The following is a 13940-nucleotide window of genomic DNA, read 5'->3' on the forward strand; positions in this document are numbered from 1 at the left end:
AATGTAGAGAGAGAAAAGGGTTATCTTTAACTTTGCAAAAGAATGAAGTGGGAATATATAGAGGTGGTGATGACGTCATTTGGTGCTTTGGTGATGTCAGCAGGAGGAGGGGTAGGGTTTTACCGTGTTTGCGGCGTTGGTCAAAGATAAATTCAAGATGATGGGACCTACATGCATGATGGATGGACAACTAAACTAAACTAAACTAAACTAAACTAAACGAATGGATGTCAAATAAAACCTGGTTACATTTTCACACCATTGGCATGAATGAAATAATTATAATTAAAGCTAATAATATGTAAAAGTAATAATGTTCTTTTTTCTGTTATGAGAAAACATTATTTCATATTACAATGAACTTTTGTTTCAAATACCCGTAGTCTTGTGGTGTCTGTATTGGTACTGATTTAGATTATTTGGTACGGGTATTGGTATTCATTTTTTGTGAATTTTGGTACAGGAATAGGTATGGTATGAGTACGTTTGGTATTTTATACATGTTTGGAATATATAGGTGTTTAAATTCTTCATATTTGATATATACAATAAATTATACAACCATGTTATTATTGAATAGTTACCAAACGTTTGTTCAATATTAAATAATATAACATCCAAGTCTCGAACCAGCAAACAAATCACTTAAAGTCGACGACCGAATTAGGGTTATTCGAGACTATCTTATCATTAAATCGACGACCAATTTGGTACTTGTACTAATTCGGTACCTGTCGCGTACTTGTGCACGTACCGACACCCTGACTAATTCAAGTTGTTTGCTACTCGTACTGGTACCGGTTTTAAGATCGTTGAAGATTTGAAAATAATAAAGCAAAGTGGCACAAAAATGGGTACCGTACCGAAATACCCATGTCATACTAAAAAATTTGGTACGAGTATTGGTACATGTTTAATTGATTTTTGGTACGGGTATAATCGGGTACATGTACGGGTATGGATACAAATATTGTACCAAGCTCATCCCTATTTCATATGATTTTTTTCATTATTGAAGATATCAGTATGTTCTCAAACTAATGTTGCACAGTTAAGTAGAGCTGAGCACGGTTCAGTTCGGTTTAGTTATTGGGTGAAACCTAAACCAAAACCGAAGTAATCGGTTATTTTAGTTTCTAACAATCGGTTTTCGGTTACTCGGTTACTCAGTTTTCGGTTATTTTCAATTTCGATTAATTGCGTGTACATTAAAAAAAGTCATAATCACATAATGAACTACAATAATTATTCACGTTTCAACTAATATAAATAATAAGTCTTTAGTCATTATTATTCATGAATAAATTTCTAAATAGAAAAGATTAGAATAAAGAAAATGCATAGCCAATTACCTTAACAACGAATGTAAAGTGATGAACTGATGGATTTGACTTTGTAGAATAAAGAAAATGCATAATCGGCTTGGTTCGGTTTTATTCGGTTTTTTAAAATGGATAACTTAATTAACCGAAAAATCGGTTTTTCAAAAACCAAAAAATTAACCTTCGATTAAAGCTTCGGTTCGGTTTTTTCAGTTCGGTTTTTTACAGTTAGTCGGTTTCGGTTCGGTTTATTCGGTTTTCTGCTCACCCCTACAATTAAGGGAATGCTGCTCATGGTAGTAGGGGTGCAAATAAACCGAGTCGCTTTAGCGCTATTTGGTATCGGCTCGTGGAAAGGCACAATCGAGCCAAGCTTAAGTAAAGTAGAGCTCGAGCTTAAAATTAAGCTTGCTATAATAAGCGCGCGCATGCCCTTTCCTGAGCTTCACTTATCGATCTTGAGCTGGCTCACGAGTCTATGCAAGCGTATTGTATATATATTTTATGTAATATATTAAATAATTAATTAATGGTAAATGAGCCGAACTCAAGCCTAGTCGAGCTCAAGCTCGCCTTGGCTCATTTGCACCCCTAACTCCAAGGCATGAATGTGAACAAAACCAAATGTTAAGTTTCGGAAGATCGAAGGACAACCGAAGCATGGCAACTGGTAAGATATGGAGGCCTAATGAGCTGATCAACGTACATGAATGAAATGATGTACAAAGAAACATAATCATATTTATGTATCCCTACAAATAATTAAACCAAGATTTGTAACACACAGATACATAAACATAACACGAACCTAGCTATATGTGGATTTGACAGGGTGAGGGGACAAGTATTAGATATTCTTGTTCAGGAGGCTCCACGCTAAATCAAATGTCAGCCCATGGAATGCAGCTTCCTTTTTAGAATTTGTTTCGTTGATTTATTTTATTTTTAAACCATTAAGAGTTTTTAAAGAAACATTAAATAGCTCATCAATCACCTTGATTGAATTCGTCTATATATAAAGAGTTTAAATCCAGACATGGGGCAAACGGGCAACAAGCTAGCTGCGTCGCAAGCTCTTTTTAAATAGCAAAACTCATTGTATTTAACTATTTTAAGCATCTTTCTATAATAATAATAATGTAGAAGATATTAAAAGGAATGGCAACTAAAGGAGTAGTGTTCTAGTGGTACGTATCCGGTAACTTTCTATATGAAAGCTCATCATTTATGATAAAACTGTCGTGTTCAACTGTGTAATTAGTCATTAGTTTACCATAGTGGGCCTACGTACAGTAGGATTCAATCCCCTGAATTGGTGGTCATCAGCGTTATCTGTGATCGTGGATGTAAGTGAACCTTTTTTTTTATTATTACAGTAAATATGTATGTTTCTTGGACATTTAAATTTTTTTTGAGAATGCCATGTGGAAATATTTAGCACGAGTAAAACTGTCGGGATGCCGACAGTGTACAACATACAACCCCATGAGCACTGATATCGAATCAAACGATTGTGCCACATGAGCATGCAGGTCCACCACGTTTACATACCTAACAATCTACGTCCTACGTCACGTGTATTTCATTATGAGACCGTAGACAATTTCCAAATGTATTATATATTCTTTTATTACTTCATTATCTAGGGATCTTCTGATTTTCTTAAATAAAATTAATTAGGTTAACTTTTTATTAGATGATTCTTGATGAAGCACATATACGTCAACTAGGATTGAGCTCAACGAAGTATTCGACTAGCGTATTATAAACATAAATGAGGAAATGTTAATTATCATTTCAAACTGTAAATTAATTGTTAGTCTCGTCAAAGCAAGAAGTGATTTCTTCTTGTGATCAATCTCTGTCGTGAAAATAATTAATATCCGTCACATGAACACTAGAGAAAACAAAATCGCTCATCTAAACTTGCTAGGCTGACTTCAAGTATAGAGACATGGTATTACCAACAATACCCACATGGATAGGTAATTGTCGGGGCATTCTTGGCCGGTATTAAGGTTGTCCGATATTAGGTTTCATACCGTTTAAACTGAAAAATGAGCTGGCACCGTTTAAACCAACTGTATATTCGGTTTTCAATTATGTTTATTGGTTGAGTTCAAACCACGTGAATAACATAAAATGGTATTTAAGTTTTTGCCATTTAACTCAATACTCACAATTTTAGTCCAACGTATTGGATAGTATATACTAATTAGTGTTTATTGTTACATCATTATCATACTAAACCAACCAAACCATTTGAACTATATAAATTTCTTCACTCGAGTTTTCAGGTCAAGCCAGATAAGCTGACCAAACCATTGAGCTCCCCTAGACTAGATACACAATATATGTATTGGGACACGTTCTAGATCTTGTGCATCAAGAGGTAAGTTATCCGGTACATGTTCGTTAATTTGTATGTTTTGCATGAGTCGTATCTTCTGAGTTGGGTTAATTGTATGAAGAATGTGTTCGTAGAGTCATTCGATCTGAATGCTACATGAAGAACATAAGCCAGATGGTGGAACGAGAAGACCTAGGATGTAGATGGATAAATATACAAGGGTTTGACACCTCGAAGTTAGGCTGTTTATGGATATTTATGGAAATTGAAAACGGGTATATGGAGATTCATAAAGTTATTTATTTATTTTTTAATATTAAACTAAATATGTGTATTTAAAAACACCGGCATAGTAAATAAAATAAATGATACGATTGATGGAGTGCATAACCCGGTGGTTGTCCAAAATTTTGGTTTATTTTGGCTAGAACCGCCTATCATACTAGTGACTTTCTTGCTTGAGTCGATTCTCAATTGTTTGCTCAATTCCGTTTAGAGTGTTTGTACGTAGTAAAAAAAAGGTATAAATATGATATAAATGTACCGATGAAGTGAACTTGAGCTAACCGCTGCACCAACCCGAGAACGCCCCCGAATACCCTTTCTTGAGGAGCCACCATTGTATGTTACTTTAATAAATATTTTTTAGCACATGTCGGTATTAGGGACAAAATACGTTACGGTTCAAAGTTCAATTGGTGGACATAGACATAAAGTACACGGCTTTTAAACTAATCAGGGCCATGAACCACCCTCAACCCCGCCGCGAAACAAATCTATATATTTATATACACGCATATATCTTAACCACTAATATCTTGTGCTAATTTTAATATCTTGTGCTAATTTATATTTATTGTATGGGTTAGAAATTAGAACCAATGACCTACACATAAATTACTTCATTTAAACGAGCAATCAAGCGGTACGTTTGAATTCGTTAATCTCAACTAAACAAATGTAAAAATTAAGTGTATTAGCTATGTCGGTTGGCAGGTTAAATTGTTAAATCCATAACACATCGATATGTACGTCAAGAGATTGTATACATAGCTTTTTAGATTGTACAATCTATTAATATGTTAAATTATGCATTCAAGAGGTTGCACATGTGGCTTTTTATGTTGTGCATAAAGCTTATTCATATATCAAATCACATATAGATGTTACTTATCACTAAATTAGGATTCGTAATCGTTATGATAATAGCAAATCTTGCTTCTTACGAACAAGATGTACGCCTTCGCCTCAGTTTTGCTGACCTATTGTCCCCATTTCATCTCGGCCTTTTCAAAACAACGATTTGAGAGCGATTTTAATTATAAACTAGAAAACAAAGTCCGTCATGTTGCGACGAAGCGGCGCGAATTTGATCGGTATTGATTAGGTTCGTGACGGCAACAAACCCAAAAAGAAAAAAAGTGAACACATAATAATATTGACATTCATATAACTTATGATAAGAAACATATTTAAAACGACTAGTAGGTTAGTAAAACTCGCGTACTGCAACTATGAGTCGATGCTATTCGATAGGTGCAGGGTTACAACACCAGAACTAAACCAAAAAATAAATTCTTCAACAACCTAATACAACACATTAAATATACAAAAAACCGTGCATTGCAACGGTGAACCAACGTGAATTATAAACAATTAAACATAAACTAGTAAACTCAAAAAAAAACATAAAAAATTAAAACCAAAAAAATATATAAGAAAAAGAAAAAAAGAAAATGTTGATGTGGCTAACCATGGACAGCCACTTTGACCAATCGGGTCCTTGCAGCATCAACCCAACAGTTATTCATATATAGTATAAAGTATAAAAATAATAATCCTCATGCTTTCACCTTTTCAACACTAATTACCCCATTTTAATTATAAGCTTAAACCATAATCAACATTTAAGTATTTTCCAAGTAGTAAATTAGCAATTAATCACTCATGCGCTCACAAACCACATGGTTGACCAGAATAGTGTAAAGGAAGAATATTATATTTGACCAAAAAGGTTAGCTAATTAAGATCATTCACTTTTGCATTTGCTGTGCCTATCTACATGTGTTTTATAAAAGAAAAAATCGTCCCATTTACGTATACTCATTCACGTATGGTGTTAAAACTAAATTGAATCCACGTTTAGTGTCTTCGGACTTCCCAAGTACGGAGTAAGTTCACCTAAGCTTGTTTTCTAGGTGCGTCAGTTGCAAAGGATGAACGCGAACTTCTCAAGTCTAGGGTTAGTTTACTTGACTTCAAACAGTATTTCTCAACCCCGGGCCAAAGCCCAAACATCCCAAGTCTAGGGTATACTTAGTTTCTTCATTCCGAGTTTTACAAGCTCGGGCTAGGATGGGTTTGAATTCATCTCCCCACCCTATTCCTTCCCCTACTCTACATGTGTACAAAACTGATCCCTATTCACCCTAATACCCAACTTGTCTTTGCCAGCTCCGGATCATCAAATTGTAAATTAGATGGTTATTTTTTTAAATCAAGACACGACTTCATTCAATGAAAAATGTTTAGGTTTTCAGTTCAATCGGGTCTTCAAAGTGCAGCCATATCTAGATTTTTAAAAATAACGATAAAAATTACATTATGATAATCCAGGGTTACCAACAGCGAGTCGTAATTAGGGTTTTTGGATTTCTTGTACAAATCTAGAGTTGTGAAAGATGAAGATGTGAATTCAAACCCAACCCAGACTTCTGGAGCATGAAATGAAGAAACCAAGGGCACCTCAAACTAGAAAAGTTCAGGTTTAGACAGCAGATGTGATCCTAGGTCCCAGAATTCTGAATACAGTTTGAGGACAAAACACACACCCAGGATTTGATAAGTTTCGATTCATCCTTCATACCTTTGCGACCGCCACTCAGATCAAAAATATCACCTCAATAGAGCAGATTTGCTCAAATGATGTTCCATTTTCATATAAGTTAATGTACAGGCGAGAAATATGACCATTATAACCTTTAAGCTTATCCTTTCGCTTCAAACCCTCATAATCTTTACATAAGAAAAGGTATATTCGCGTAAAATATATAAAACTAGATATACTCAACATCATGTTTTTTTCTAGGTGCACATAATATTATTCAAAGTTTCACAAAACTTAAAGGTGGCCGGGCACGCATATCAACTTAATGACATAAAAATCAAATTATAAATCCGCACATCCTGAAACAAAATGACTGGTCTTACCTCTTAACTCTTAATTAATTATAATCAGGTTTTTCCTAGATGACAGCACAAACACATCTACCATTCCACAATTTACAATCTATCAAACAGACCCCTTACTAAAATTTAATAAAAAAAAGTCTCTCGTCCTGATAATTTATTAAAACTTAAAAACACAAACAAGGTACATCAGCAGAGATACTTTACCTTCACGAAGAAAATAAGCCAGAAAATGATAACTCTCATCTTGAATCTTCATCATAGTACATAATGTACACTCAGCACCGATCCACGAGCCCCTCACATTGTGTATCATGTTATCAATATCTAAGAACACAGAAGTTACATATTTGTTTTATAGAAATATAATAAAATCAGAAACAGAAACTTACCAGCCTGCGTGCGGTGGATCTTGTGCCAACGAAAGCGGCAAAGGCTTATACGAGATCAATGGTGTATAATTAATATCATAATTCACATCAATGGCTCCAAAAATATTGAACTTTGCAGCACTATTACGAGCAACTTCCGCATCAGAACATTTTTTAAAAACCACACGGGCCCGCCCACTCTGCCTATCAACTTCAGTTTCTGATTCCATTAATGGCCCGAAGCGTTTAAACATTTTGTTTAAATGTATTTCTGAAGGAAAGTGTACACCCTCGGTAAACTTCATCAAAACTTCGGTTGCTAAATTTTTTCTTCTTCTTTCTATAAGCTCTGACTGCTCCTTCGCCTCTATTTCATGATTACTACTAAAAAACCGTTTTTTGTTCGACCTTCGGGCCGGTTTCAGGGTTTGTTTTTCTTGCTCGTAATCCATCATTTGATGTGATCCGCCTCCGTTTTGGTTGTTGTCATGCCCAGGATTCTCTTCCGGGTGGTTTTGAATAATCCTGTCCGTCCAGTAAGAATCATTAACATCATCAAATTCAAAATTTTCGTTTTCATTTTCGTTTGATGTTTTTCTCTTTCTAGACTTGCTCAAAACAGTATCTCGGTGAGTATTGAAAAACGGGATTATATTGTTAACGAAACCGTACCCTTTCATGGGATCTTGTGCAGTCTGGTGGAGTTGCGACAGCATATCCGCTTGATTTCCTGTGGGTCCCGGACCCTGCACTTGGTCAACCGGTCCGGTCAATTGAGTTGCTACTTTTTGAATGCTTCCACCGACTTTGAATACCGTATCAGAAAGAGAATCGAGGGCTTTTCGTTTTCTAGAACCGTCTTCTGAATCCGATTCTTCTTTGACGACTTGTTGATCAGTGTCCAACAACTCACCACATAACTGAAACTCTGCCAGCTGGCGGTGGCCTTTGAACCGACCGTACGATGATAACTGAGCCTTAGCTATTGTGAGCTTCATTTTATCACCTTCACCGTGTGGAAACTTTGCTAATAACTTAACATAATCCACAAGCATATTTGGCTCAAATGAGTTCACACTTGCAGATTCATCAACACCGTGTCGTCTACTAGATTCTTGTTTTATTCCTGAATTTTCCACAATCTGACATTTAATATTTTCAAAAATTTCACGAGGAATACAAGAACATGTGAGCCCTAACTCCACCCGTCTGGATACTTCTTGCAAAGCACAGTGAACTGCGTTATTAAACGCTTCTGAATCGATACGGTCCACGACCTGTGAAAAATTTTCACGAAACGGTTTCAGAACAGCTGCATCATTCCACGCGAAAGTTCGGTCTCCAAAATATGCAACTAAAAAGCAATCTTTTTTATGATGTTTCATTGCTTTTTCTGATGCATCAGACGGATCAAATATCTGACCAGGCCACCATGGATGGGTTCTGACTTTACCCCAGACCAAATCAGAAACCGAAAACTCGCCTTCGTTTACAGGTGGGTGGAAATAACAAGATTGCTGCAATGGAACTTCAACATGTGCAGGGTCCACCTTGTGCTCGTGTTCTTGCACGGGTGGTATTTCATCTTTCCAACCGAGTACTTCGTCTATGTCCATCCCCACATCCTCTGCTCTCTCCATATGAACATCCTCATATGTAAACTCTGCATTTGTTGCAGTTACATGTTCGGTTTGAGACGTTGTGATTTCATCACCAGTTGTCACCTTATCAGTGGCGGATTCTGGTTCAATATATGCAACCACATCAGGTTCATTGGAAACTTGCATATCCGAACTTGGTTCCTTTTCAGCAATTACCACTTCATCAGGTTTAACTGTTTCGCTTGTCGAGTCAACTGCAGTTTTCTGGTCAACTTCACCCGTTCCAACATTAACTACCTCAGCATTAACCAAACTTGGTTCCACAGAAACAGAATCTTTATCTTCAGTTTTTTCTTCTGTACCCTCGTCGACAACATCCACATCAGCTTCCTCTAATCCAAGACTAGCCATGATTGATGATCGTGGAACCTTTGATGATTCTTGATCTTCAACTACCACTTCTTGAACAGATTTCACAGGTTGTTCATCGTCTACTTTATCGGTCACATCTATTTCTTCTATAAGGATTTCAGGTTCAAAAACCAACTTAGACTCTTCTATTTCCGTTTCTTTTCCAGATTCCGAAGCATCTATTGTCGATTTTAAACCTTCTTCTTTATTCTTCTGGTCCAAATTCTCGGCAACACCTTTACTTTGATCCTCAGACTCACCATCTCGAGTTTCATCTTTTCCCGCCACCTCAGCAGCTTTCGACGCTGCATCTTGAACCTTCGTATCATCCAAAGTCTCATCTTTCTTAGTTTCTTCACTCATTACACAATCCACACTGTCCGCTTCTTTAACAGACTCCGTAACCTCCGTAACCACCTTCTCCGTCACACCTTCGTCCACATTTCCAGCCTCTCGAGAATCCGCAACTTCAACCGTCGATTCCAAACTCTCCTTCACTTCAACTTCCGTACTTTTCGTGCTTACACCAACCACCTTATCATCACCTTCCGTCGACTCCGTACTCTTCAAATAATCCAAAACCTCACTTTCCTTTTCAGTTTCTTCAACAACCACTTCTTCAACCGATTCTTTCACCTCAACTTCAGCTTCCGCCTTTTCAACCGCCTCTTCAACAACCGTAACCACAACATTCTCTTCTCTAACCTCTTCAACAACCACTCCAACTTCCTTACCCGCACCCGCATCTTCCATAACACGATCCGAAGGCACCGTATCGACCGTATCGACATCCACCACCATATCCTCGGACTCTCTCTCACCAAAAATCGCCTCTATCTTTTCATCACTTTTTGTACAATCAACAGTCTCCTTAACAACAACATCAGCCTTGTTTTCTTTCATACTTAACAACAGATCAGCTATAATCGGCAACAATTAACTTCTGATTGAATAGCAAACCCTAATTATGAACCGGAATTGTACGAATCTAAGGAGCACGGAGCAGAATCAAGTGATCGGTAAGAGAAATAAACGTAACCCTAGAGATATATATATATGTAGCGTACCTTGTTGATGTTGTGCTGAAGCTCAAGTTGTTAAAGAGTACTTGAGATGATGGGTTTTTTTTAGGGTTAGACTTTGGAAGTGAGGAGTGAAGTGATCCTACTTTTTTAATTAGTTTTACAACAAAAAGCTTCCTTTTTCAATAACTATTTTTTATCGAAAATGATATGTTTTATTGGTTTACTTGTTAGACCATGTGTAGTGGTGGCAGCCATAAAGCGGGGGGTACACTGCCCCCCTGCGTTATGTTGAAGTCAAATTTCCAAGCGTTTCATATACAACGCTGAAAACACAAGGGTATAACTCTGGAAACACCGCCCCCCTCCAAGTTATGCCAACTTTATGACTACACTTGTTTTTATACAAAACCATAACTCTGACTGGGCGCCACGTGGCGCATAACCCCTGGATGTGGAGCTTTACGACTACACATGGTCTTAGGTTAAGAGTGAACTAGACAAGTTTCAAAGTTGGTTGTGGCTAGGGCTGTTTAAAAAGCCCGCGGCTCGCTTGAAACTCGCTTGAAAATAGCTCGATTCTAAATGAGCTCGGCTCGACTCGGCTCGATTTCTAAACGAGCCGAGCTCGAGCCAGGGTCAGCTCGGCTCGTGGCTCGGCTTTGGCTCGACTCGTTAGCTCGGCTCGTTGGCTCGTTTAGATTAAACCCTAAATTTTAATATCTACAATATAATAATATCATATTTATACATATATTATGTCCCTCAATATTTAAAACCTTATAAAAGAATAATAAAATAAATCATATAAAGTTATAAATTCTCTAATTTATAATCTTTATATAATATGTATGTTAAAATTATATTTTTTGTCTTTTATATATCAAAATTTGTAAAATAAAAAATAAAAAAATTAAAGGAGTCTGGCTCGACGAGCTCGAGCTCGGCTCGAGCTTTAAACGAGCCGAGCCGAGCTCGAGCTCGATTTTTCAGCTCGATAAGAAAAACGAGCCGAACTCGAGACGGCTCGATTATGTTCGAGCTCGAGCTCGAGCACACTCTGGCTCGGCTCGTTTACAGCCCTAGTTGTGGCTCAATGGCAGAGCACTCACTTTACAAGTGAGAGGTAGGGGATCAAATCTCACTACCACTAACTTATATGAGAGATATGAGGGATGACCATGGCTTGTCAAGGTTCGAGTCCTGATCTCACTCGGTTTTACCGGCTCCTCGTTGTCGTGCCGTTTGGCGAGCGTGGAGGTTGGGTTTTATCCGGTGAATCCCTCAACAGGTGGACCGCTAGGGGCTCCGTCCGTCCGGACTAGTGGCCGGCTCGGGCTACCTTTAGCCAATGGGGGCCATGTACGGGGTACCCGACGTTACTTAGTTGGCCGTTCAAAAAAAAACTAGACAAGTTTCGAGCATCGATATCGTGTTTACAATAGTTTCGTATTGAACTTGGTTTGATTCGTTGTGAAGCTCTCACATAGTAGCACAGAAAAAACTGAAATATTTATTATTTACCACATAGGTATGAAAATACAGTTATTTATACACAAAGTTAAAGAAAATAATTTTCCTGTATTTATAAAAATTTTCCAACTATATAATTATTGCATCTTTTACTTTAATCAAACCACTTAAGAACGCTATTTAATTTCTCAAAAGCGCTATATGGTAATAGCATATGAATGTGGTCACTGGTCAATCACGCAAGAACTCGCTCAAGAAGAACTACGTAAAGCTAATCTTATCACCTTTTTTTTTAAATTACTTTTGAAAAAGTTATAAGTCAATAAACACTTTTAACAAAAAAAAAACATTTTTGAAGTTGTATAAGAAATCCAAACACCCTCTATACGTATATTTTCATCAATTTACTTATATGCATATATTGTCTTTGATGCCACCAGTTCTCCATTAAGGAAATCCAACTTAGTAAGACATATCTTTTAACATGGCCAAACGACATAATCATGTTCATAATCAATATTAAACAATAAATAAATTGACCGCTCATGTTTCAAATTCTACCTACGCCTACTAAATTTAGGACATAAACCACTCACATAGACTTTTTGAAGTCAAGCTTATCCTATGTCAACAACCAAGCTTTTTGGCATACATCACCATTCCAATACACATGTTTATGTTAACTTATTGATTTCACAGTTTATCTTGGTTATTTTCATTCACCATCATCTAATATCAACACTAGACTTATTTATTAACATGTTTTGATGATGTCTTTTGCCTGAAAACTCACTCATTTAAGTCTATTTGTTTAATATTGACACATCTTTATACTTTTTACGAAGATGCCCATCCTTTTATAGTGGATTAAACTTATTTTAATATGAGCAATTTCATTAAGCTAGGTAAAAGACTGAAAGACATCCAATTCTCCATCACCCAATTATTAGTCTTGACCATATTATATAAATACTTAAAAGGAGTTACCAAGTTTTGTTTGCAAGATTTTAACCACAAAAGTTTGCTATATGTACCATTTGGTCCCTTACTATGTATTTATACTATTGGCAATATACAATTTGTCCCCAATTAAGTGGCAATGTATTATGTTATGTTTCTTAAACTTTGGTCACAAAAGTTTGGTATATATACTATCCGGTCCCTTAATTTTAGTTACAAATTTTGGTTCATTAAACTTTTGTCACAAAAGTTTTACATATATACTTTGTGGTCATTCAATGTTGGTAATGAAACTTTTGTCCTTTCAACTTACATCTTTACTTTTTCACTCATCAACTTTGGTGATAAAACTTTTGCCTCAAAATTATACCATACGGATCAAACCAATATCGGCGACTTCAAGTCACGTACCTGCTGCTACAAAGTGCCTATGGAAATACTTGTATTTTTCAATAAACAAAATCAGCAATCATCATGCATCAAGTTACAAGTATTTTACTCAACCATTCTCGTTATCACATATACGTCAAGACCTTAAAATCCCAAGCACAGCTAGTGAAATTATCATCATTCATGGAGTTTAAAATTTATAGTCTTCATAAGGTACTTATACTAATTAAAGACAACCCAAAGAACAACTATCTATATATTTGTCATATCTTCGTAAAGAACTCAAGAACACTTAAACTTAGCTTTTTAAGGCTAGACATCTCTAGGGGTGTGCAATGTTTTAATCGTTCGATCAGGGGACTTAACCATAACCATAACCATAAGTTCAGAACTGAATGGTCAGGAGATCGGTTATGGGTCGGTTTTGACTAAGTTTGGTTAATTTCCCAACATATTTTATATATTTATATATTTTTTCCTTTGTTCGGTTATGGTGTTAAAGATGGAAATGTAGTTATAAAATTTTGAATGATTATAAACATACAAGGTTTGGTTCAGTTTTGGTTAATGTCGGTTAACGAAATACATTAACCGTAACCATAATCGCCAACCTTGATTGCTTATGGACAATATCGGTCATTTTTTTAGGTAAACGGTTCGGTTTTTGTTCGATTTTTTCTCACGCCGAGAAATCATATATCTATCAATTTTTTAGTGGATGATCATGTGACTTCATATTCTTGGACTTTTCACCACCAACTTTTCGGATTAGCTCCTATTCTTGGTGTTTTATATTCTCCCGTCATGTGTTTCAAGAACACACTTTCGAGTGTAGTGAATGAGTTTGATAA

The 13940-nt window shown here is 36.4% G+C and overlaps 1 protein-coding gene across 3 annotated transcripts; it reads right to left on the reverse strand.

Moving 5' to 3' along the window:
• Positions 1-6126: 6126 nt before the first annotated feature.
• On the reverse strand, positions 6127-10398 carry LOC143550291 (uncharacterized). Of its 3 annotated transcripts, none has more exons than XM_077040980.1 (4): positions 9563-10398; positions 7905-9532; positions 7254-7757; positions 6127-7188 (listed from the first exon to the last, which is right to left on the reverse strand). In XM_077040980.1, coding segments are annotated over exons 1-4 (2718 nt in total). In that variant the 5' UTR covers positions 10148-10398; the 3' UTR covers positions 6127-7187. The 3 variants fall into 3 exon arrangements, with proteins under 3 accessions (XP_076897095.1, XP_076897090.1, XP_076897084.1); XM_077040975.1 differs by having other exon boundaries at positions 7905-10232; positions 10312-10378; XM_077040969.1 differs by having other exon boundaries at positions 7905-10398.
• Between the last annotated feature and the right edge of the window lie 3542 nt (positions 10399-13940).

Source organism: Bidens hawaiensis, unplaced genomic scaffold (genome assembly GCF_021521415.1).
Source record: "Bidens hawaiensis isolate Kalapana, Puna unplaced genomic scaffold, B.hawaiensis_p1.1 tig00000978_1, whole genome shotgun sequence".
NCBI classification, from domain to species: Eukaryota; Viridiplantae; Streptophyta; class Magnoliopsida; order Asterales; family Asteraceae; genus Bidens; species Bidens hawaiensis.

What these genes read in the sequence shown, in the direction of transcription:
- LOC143550291 (XM_077040969.1), bottom strand. Translation starts at nt 10,147, where the DNA reads ATGAAAGAAAACAAGGCTGATGTTGTTGTTAAGGAGACTGTTGATTGT. An exon ending in GCACAAGATCCCATGAAAGG is followed by an intron (nt 7,758 to 7,904) that starts GTACGGTTTCGT and finishes CTGGACGGACAG; the next exon opens with GATTATTCAAAACCACCCGG.